The sequence below is a fragment of the Rhipicephalus microplus genome, chromosome X (assembly GCF_043290135.1).
Source record: "Rhipicephalus microplus isolate Deutch F79 chromosome X, USDA_Rmic, whole genome shotgun sequence".
NCBI lineage: Eukaryota > Metazoa > Arthropoda > Arachnida > Ixodida > Ixodidae > Rhipicephalus > Rhipicephalus microplus.
Genome location: NC_134710.1, coordinates 37,597,992 through 37,606,866, shown reverse-complemented (window position 1 = coordinate 37,606,866; position 8,875 = coordinate 37,597,992). Strand labels below are relative to the sequence as shown.

The 8,875-nt window shown below is 42.5% G+C and overlaps 1 protein-coding gene across 3 annotated transcripts in view; it reads left to right on the top strand.

Annotated features, from left to right (window-relative positions):
* Nucleotides 1–62: 62 nt before the first annotated feature.
* LOC119175823 (F-box/WD repeat-containing protein 4) overlaps nt 63–8,875 on the top strand; it is a 46,496-nt gene continuing 37,683 nt past the window's right edge. The window contains exons 1-4 of one of the 3 annotated variants that reach the window (XM_075876241.1): nt 63–537; nt 798–896; nt 4,324–4,506; nt 4,628–4,766. In XM_075876241.1, coding sequence (XP_075732356.1) covers nt 341–537; nt 798–896; nt 4,324–4,506; nt 4,628–4,766 — 618 coding nt within the window. In that variant the 5' untranslated portion in view covers nt 63–340. The remainder of the gene's footprint in view (nt 538–797; nt 897–4,323; nt 4,507–4,627; nt 4,767–8,875) is intronic. The other 2 variants (XM_037426817.2, XM_037426818.2) reach the window with 2 other exon arrangements.

Below are 8,875 nucleotides of genomic sequence, written 5' to 3'. Positions count from 1 at the left end.
TGCTTATTGTAAAACAAAAGTTTTTTTTGAAGTGAGAAATTGAAATGCTTTTTTTTTTCTCACTCAGTAATAAACGAAGTCTCCGTCGAAGACGTCGTCGACTTCAAGGTTGACGTCGTGTTGGCAAACGAGAAGTCATCCCAGCAGTCGCCGAAGGCCCGTGGAGTGCACGCACGTACGCGCAATTCGGAGTTTTGAAGATGTAACATTCCTATAGAAATCGTTTCCCGTCAAGTCCGCAAGAAGATGAAAATCACAGAACATCACCTTGGAACGACGTCATCGCGCGCTAAACCGTCTCGTGCGCTCGAGCGTTTCATTTGTTCAACAGCGTTGCATCATGTCGGACGGCACGTTAGCATTGCTCCCTCCTGAAGTACTCGATGTCATATTCTCCTACTGCGATGTCTGGACTCTGGGCCGACTTAGCTGCGTATGTAAGCGCTTCAACAGTTTGCTCAAGCAAAGCTACGTCTGGACCCGAAAAAGCAAGAACATTGTCGCCACAAACCAACGCGATCCGCGCATGCTGCGGCGGTGAGTCTACCCTCGCGAGTAGTCCTGTGCGAACGACTACGCGACGCGTTTCTACGCAGCTTGTACGCTGGCATGTTTTTTTCTTGTTTTTCTTTTTCGTCTTTCAATGCTTCGCGACCAAAGATGGTAGAAGCAAAAAATATTTCATCAAATTTATTTGTTGCTGCATGCATGCGGCGTTTTAAAGCGTGCGTTTTGCAGGTAGGAAGTTTGTAGCGGCTTCGTCACAACTTAGATCGCTGCACCGTGTTTTCGTTTAGGTCGATGCGTTTGCTGGAGGCGGAGGAGAAAATCTGGCAATCAGTCCGTTGGCAGACTGGGCGCTATGATGAGATGGCACTGCTGAAGCACCGTGTATTGTAAGTGATGTGTTCATATTCATTTGCCGCTTAGTTTGTTGTAGCATGCTTCAGAATTTGTGGAGCATCCTCGTTATCTTGTCAAAGCAATCTCGAATACATATCCGGGATTTCTTTACCGAGTTTTCATGTGTAGTGCTACTTGCAGGTTTATTACAAGACGCCACCTGTAATCTGCACAGCTTTTAAGCTGTAAAGCCCCCGTATTCAGAAACGCTGCTCGACTTGAATTCGCCACTACCTTCAATGCAGCACAAACGCGTCTCGAACGCGCTGTCTTTAGGCTGTGATACGGCAGCACAAACGTGTTTCGAACGCGCTGCATTAAAAACGGTTTCAAGTCAACTGAAGGAGTGTTTCTGAATACGGGGGTTGCGTATTCAGAAACGCTCCTTGACTTGACTTGAAACCGCCTTCAATGCAGCGCGTTTGAAACGCGTTTGTGCTGCCTTGTCACCGCCTAAAGACAGCGCGTTTGTGCTGCATTGAAGGTAGTGGTGAATTCAAGTCGAGCAGCGTTTCTGAATACGGGCGTGACTCGCTTTCGAACGTGCACCTAACTGCCTTGAACCTGATATGCATCTCAACGTGGCTCTGTGTTTACGAACCAAAATAGCCATCGCCTGTATGACACACTTGGTCAACTTATCACTTGTGAGTAGGGAGCCAGTTGCAACTTTGTGTTTTGAAACTTTGGTGTTTTCTGACATATTTGATTTAGTGTCCATGACGACTATTTTAGTCCAAGCATAGGTTGTGTTTTAATTTAGACAGTTGAGATTTTGCTATGTATGTTTGGTACATGTTAAGACGTTTCCACATATGAATATGGTTTATTGTGGAGTACAAAATCCTGCTTGGTGGTTTGGTTGATTGAACTCTAATGTTGCCTTAATTCTATTAGCTATTGTTTTTCTAAATAGTTTGTAGAGAACGGACAGAGCTGATTTGCCTGTAATTTTTCAAGTCCTTGGCGTCCCCTTGTGGATTAAGATCATGTTAGGCGTTCTTCCAAGATTCTGGTACCCTTCCCGTCAAGAGACACTTCGTATATAAGGTGACCACTTTTTCTAATACAATTTCTCCGCCATTTATCGGGAGGTCCGTTGTTACCTTTCTTCAATAGTGGCTTTGCCTTTTGCATTCCTTCTAGGGCTTTCCTTACTTCTTCTGTCATTACTCGTAGGATGTCGAACTCCTCTGGACTATTATTGTCCCTCATGATATCGTCCTGGTGGTTGTGGTGGTAAAAACTTTGACCAAGGGATTTGGGCACGTACGGCCCAGGGTCCCCGCACGACCCCCACTGCGCTATGCGTTCATGAGTTGATGTAGATGCGTGACGTGGGCGGCCCGGTCAGTGGCAGTGTTGTTTTGGCTTCTGTATATTTCTCTGTAGAACTCCTATGCCACCTAGACTCTCCTATCCATATTAGTTATGACGTTGCCTTCCTTGTTCCTCAATGCATACATCCGATTTTTACCTATGCACAAGTTTGCCTTCGCAGCTTTTAGGCGTCTGCCATTTTTTACAGCTGGCTCAATTCTCTCCATGTTATACCTTTTGACGTCGGCTAGCATACGTCTATTGATTAACTTCGAAAGCTCCACTAGCTCTATTTTGTCGGTTGCATTTGAGGCTTTCATGGTTTGTCATCTCTTAAGATTTTTCGTCTCCTGAGATAGTTTGCCAGTGTCCTCTCCAGTGATTGTAACTCCAACTTCCATTGCTCACTCTTTGATGATACTAGTAAGATTATCATTCATTGTGTCAACGCTAACGTCAGTTACCTTGTTTAGTGCCTCAAATCTCTTCTGGAGCAAAACTCTGAATTCGTGTACTTTCGCTCTCACCGCTTGTTCATTAATTCGTTTCTTGCATATCAGTTTTTGTCTTTGCATTTTTAAATCTAGGTGAATACGAGCTATTACCATTCTATGTTCACTGCATAGGATCTTGCCAACTACTTCATCCTGTACAATGCCTGGGTGTGCACACAGAATGAAGTCTTATTTCATTTTTAGTTCCGCCATTAGGACTTCACTACGTCCACTTATGGTTAGCCCGTTTTCTTAAGAAGGTATTCAAAATCCGTAAAACATTACGTTCTGCGTCTTCGGTAAAATCGTTTTGAGTGAGTTAGTGTAAGGCATGGCAATACCCTTTAAAGTTTCATCTCTGAAAACCTTCTCAAAAAGGCGATGGCGAACGAGTGCGACTCGACATCAAATTTCACGGACTGATATTGCGGTTTTCGTGGCGGAGCTGCAGGTGTGCTTAGAGACGTAAATCATTGAAAGGTTTCATAATAATCTGAACATGATAAATTTATTCGACCATGAGCAGAAGCATCGGTACCGCAGCCCCGTTTCGCTATTCTTTACGCATAATCTTGTGCAAGCCGCAATCGAATATTCCCTTAGTGTTCAAATATAGATCTCCGAATGTAACAGTTTTAGCGGCATACAGCTACTCATTAACTTGTCTGAGTCACGCAAAAAGAGCACAACAATCATGCGCCCAGCAGCAGTTTTTTTACAAAAACACTTTTGTACATGCATGCCACATGTTTACAGTGCTCATAACTTTACTATTCACCCTTTCTTTTCATATTGTGTTTAGTTCATACCTTTCAAAAACATGTGGGACCAAGTGAAGCAATAATATTGCACCAAGGGAATTCGACAGATACAAAACCCTGCCAAGATACCACTGCTGCCTGGGCTGGGAGATTTCTTGGCTCATTTACTTTAAAAACCAGCAGTATTGTATACATTACTGAAAAAAGTAACCAAATAGGTTGCTCGTAATGCTAACAGAATAAAAAGAATCGTGTTACCTCCCTACAAGGCCTACAAAAAAAGCGTAACTGGTAAACCTTACAGAAGTAAAAATAACATCTTCTTCGACATTACTTCAAGATCAGAAGTTTGAATCATCAGAAGTTTGAATCAGTGCGTCCTCGCTGCGAGAGCCAGAATGGTATTTTAATAAAACTTGTATTTATATTTCACATGTTAGGAAGTATTCGTTTAGCATGGTCGTACCAGTAGCATAATTAATCTTGCTAAGCTAAACGTAAACCCAAGTGTTCGTCTCACTAGGCACAACGAAATGTCAATTGTACTTATCCCTAGAACTTTTTATGATGAACAGTCATTGTCTTGAGCCAGAAGAATGATGATTTGACAAATCTGTGTACTACCCATTAATCCCATGCTTGCTGATGCGCCATGTGTTGCAGCCCCCATAGGCCGTAGCGCCAGAGTTCTTTCTAGCGTATTTATTGGAAACTGTACACTGCAAGGGACATTGGAAAAAGTGCATTGGACACTTTTATTACCGAAGTACTCATGAACTTTGTGTTGTGGAGCATTTGGATAACATGCCTGAGCAAACCTTTTTTCTGTATTCTGCTGTGTGAAGGTACATACCATGGCTTCAATTGGAGCGGGATGTGCTATGGTACAGTCAGGGATCTGTTATTCTGAAATACCAACGACGGGAAGATGGAACTATTGGAGAAAATGCATTGCTGTCACTTCGTGGATTTCGACATGATGTTGTCCATTTTGTCCGCCAAGATGACCTGGTAGTCGGTGGGGGAAGGTAAGTATTTGCATTTAGCCACAATCATTTTTCACTGAGTCTACGTAGCAGTGTAACAGTTCCGTCACGTAGACACTTGAAGTCCTTAGTTTGAAAGAAATCCTATGCTGTTTTTCTTCAGTGATGGCTGCCTTTGCATCTGGTCCGCTGAGGAAGGATCTTTGGTGCATCGCCGTTTGAATTGCAACAGTAAAGCCATCAACAGTGTTGACTACCGTGGGAATATGGTTGTGACAGGGTCTCAAGACCGTACTGTAAACGTAAGGCTGTTTTTATCATTCAACAAATTATCATACCCCTGCAGTTTATTTTAGGTACCGCATGCTTTTGTGCATGGAATTCGTTTTTGCCAATTTAACAAATGGTGTCAAGAAAAAGTGGCAAGACATTGAACTTTGTATGCATTTAACCCTCATTCATACTCAATTTGTATTCATTAAACTGGTAGTGGGCTACAATAGTTAAATATTATCACTTTTGCTGAGACATTCCTACATTTGACAGAATGTTAAACATACTACTAATGGCCGCAATAGCAAATGAATTTTTCATTCCACAGAATGCTTGCAGGCTATAGGTAACCTGTGCTTATTATGTATAGCCTGTGATTCAGTTCTTTTTTTACAAAACTGCAATATTATGTGCTGCACTGAGAAAAAATATAATTATTTTGTAATTATCATAACCCACTATAATACCAACAAAGCAACATCCCACAATCGTGCAGCCAAGTGACCAGCACCTTGTACTGTAGACTCCTAATAAATAAAACTCTCTTAAACGAAATTGCTGTTTAAATGGAACAACTCTTTATAGTATGATTGGTTTGGTACTAGAATAGTGTACTTTGGTCATCTCTCAGTAAACGGAACTCCTCTTAAAGGAAACATTTTCCTGGTCCCTTCAGATTTCGTTTAACAGGAGTCTACTGTACAGAGTATTTTTTTTTTTTTAGATAGTACAGTTGTTTTATATAAATTCTGACAGTCGCGCCACAGTAATTTTTGCTCACATACTCTATCGAGGGGGAAATACTTTGCTGCAATTGTAATGACATTGATAGACTTATTAACAAATACTTGTTAATTAATATTTTTGTCTGACTTGAGTGCAATTTGTATGGAAAATTGTAGTGCATGAAAATTTATAGCACACTGATTTTTGTATAATCATCAAAGTTGCTTGTAATTTGAAATACTCCTCATCCAATTTTAAATGGGTACTGACACAAAAACTTTGGCGTCATGTTTTTTCGCTGCAATGTGTTGCTGGGGGCCTGTTAGTCATAGCACGGCACATTGTTTGCTACAGCACGCGACAGATAATAAATTGCAGGCTTCTCATTATCGGCTAGTTTTAGTTTCCGAGTTCTACAAAAAACGACACACCATTGGGTGCAAATATTTCCACCTAGTAATAGTTGCACACAGAACTGCGACGCACTTCTACACAGTTCGCATCAAAAAGTCCTTTCGAATAGGAAACGAGGCTGCAGTGTTGCCAAAGGCGAAACTTTCAACGCATGCGCCGCGGCCACTAACTTGCGACCAGCTGCCGAGAATTATGGACTGCTGTGACAAACGCAACAACACAAAACTGGTGGCTATGACATCATCATAACTGGTCTGATTGACTGCAGCCTGGTGACATGAGGGAAGTAAGGGGGACCTCGACGCGTTCTTTTAGGCGGTGTCAATACATTCAAAATTGCTTTAAAATACCTTCTAAGCTATATTATCTGTTGATATTTTGCAGATGATATATGCATGTTCATGGGAATAGATCCCACAGGCTATCTTGGCTGCGAAACTTTGTGTCAGTACCCCTTTAAGGGTGAAACGAAACTACATCGCACACATGGAATAAGTTGTTTGCTTGTGATTTCTGAAGCATTGCCAATTATGTTGACCATACTTAAGTGCATTTTGATTCAAATTTCGTTACATCTGCATCTTATTCAAAATTTGGTACGCTTGAGCCTGTCCGCATGGAAGTTTGCTTGGAAATTTATTGCAGCTCACAGCTGCGATTATGCTAATTTTTTTTCAACATATTGTGCCAGGTGGGCGTACTGATCCTGGGAAATGCATAACTAATGAATTAACTATTTCCTATTAAGGTATGGCGAGCACTGCGAGGTAATGAGAAGGCAGGCTATTGGTATCAGGTATAAAGTAAAAACCTCACGCTCAGTGTTTGAAATGTTGTGTAAAGGTAGCGTGTCAGCTTCACATTACCGTATGCATAGACAGGGTCAATTCGAGCCTCACCCACTCATGTTTTTTGTTGCAGTGCTTGTGTTTTAGTCAGAATTATGATCTGGCTCTGACCAGAATTCCGAAAAGCAATTTAAAAGCCCTATTTTGGCCCAAAGGTGTGCCGTGCGCCAGCGTCGAGTGTACGTTGTGCAGCGTGCCAGCCTCCCAGTACCGTGCACCACACTGGTCTTGTAATTATTAGAGCTGGGCGAATAGCAATATTTTGGGCGCAAACTGTATTCGAATATGGAAGTGTGAGTGCAAATTGAATCAAATAATTTTTTTGATAATTCTCGACTATTTTTCTAATATGTTGGAGCGAAATGGCAAGGAAAAATGACACCATCTCTCACTAAAAGGAACCAGTGATGGACCGGTGTTTCCTACTGACAGAAGATTCCGATTGGACACAGATACCCGCAGTCCGTTTTCAGTTAACATCACTGCGAATTTTTATTGTTAAACAACGCAAAGGAGAAATATCCCACTGGCACTACCTTGGAGGCCTAGATCCAGGGCCTGTATAATACTGGGTGGCCGGTGAACGGTTGTGCAGTGAGAGCAGTCGGTTATTTCAATCAAGAAACTCGCTAGCCGACGCTGCGTGCGTCGGTGTTGTGAGGGGGAGCATGGGAAGGGAGAGTTAGAGGGAGGGGATACGCAATGAAGGGGTAAATGCCGCGGGGATGAATGCCTAGAGGAGAAAGAGAAGGGTGGGGTGGGGGAACAAACGTAGTTTTGTCAAGTGTGAAGGCGCGGTAATAGTGTCAGATTTACATGTCTATGCAACAAGCCCATTCGGTTCTGGGTTAAACCACAGCAGCAGCACTCGCATACGATGGCGGTGATACGGTATAGACCCACCTGTGTACTGTGCGATCCCAGTGCACATTAAAGAACACCAGATGGTCAAATTTTCAGGAGCCCATCACTGTGGCATCCCTAATAATGATATTGTAATATAATTATTATTATAATTTGTGTTAAGTGCCCAAGAAGTGGTGGGAAGTCTAGGAAACATTGCTTAATGTTGTCGAGCAGATGGGCTATGCGGCATAGCGTGTTTGCAGAAATCAACCCTCGCAAGCACATGACCAAGTTATGCATGTGCACGCTCTTATAGCAATCAAGCTCAGCCGTGACTGAATATTTTTGCTGGCTCACCAGCGCAAGTTGCAGAAAGGAGCTCATTGAGGTTGGTCGGTTCACATGCTAACTAAGTATGCAGTTTATGAACTCTGGGTTAGTACTTCACAGCTGCTTTCTCCTTCATATGGGAAGGCCCCTGCGCATACTCTTTTGCAGACTGGGCACACATTCAGTGTGTTAATGTGCGCAAGCAATTCTGTAAGTTGTGTGCACAAGCAATTCTGTAAGTTGTGAAAGTACGGTGATAGTGTCAGATTTAATTATCTTTTCTACATGCCCATGTGCATTAACACGTGATCACTGACACATTTTCAGCGACGACTCATTTTGCCATGACTAGTGCGTGCTCTTCAGCCTTTATTGTGCAAAAGGCCACAAAACGCCAGTTTTTTATCAGAGCTGTTCATGCTGCACCAACTCACAGACGGCGAACGAACACTTTCAATGTCACTCAAAGTGAGTGCACTGCTTGCTGTATTCGCACAGTTTTCGAGCCCACATGGTGATTTAATGCACTTCAAACATTCTTCTTCAACCATCCTTCCTCTATCTGATATCTTTTTTGCGGTTTCGAAGATATCACGGGAGGTTAGGAAAAATCTAGGCACCCTTTCCTGCACAAGACTCCGCTTCATTACCGTGACTGTTTTCTACATTTTTCCCATCGACGACATGGTCGTAGGTTTTTAACATCTCTTCAGTATGAAAATGCACATTGCAAGTTCACGATTTATCTGATAGCCTTTTGTAAAGACAAGGAATAGCACGATTCTACGCAACCTGGAGAGCTAGATCATGTGGAGACCAGAAGTGTCTCAAGCACTTCTTAGTTCTATGGCCGCTTGTGCATACAAACACCAGTTGGCATTGCAGACGAAAAACATCCATGCTACATAGAACACAACAGCATGCAAAAAGTCTACCATCTGCGTACTGCAATACAGTGCAACCATAGCCACACA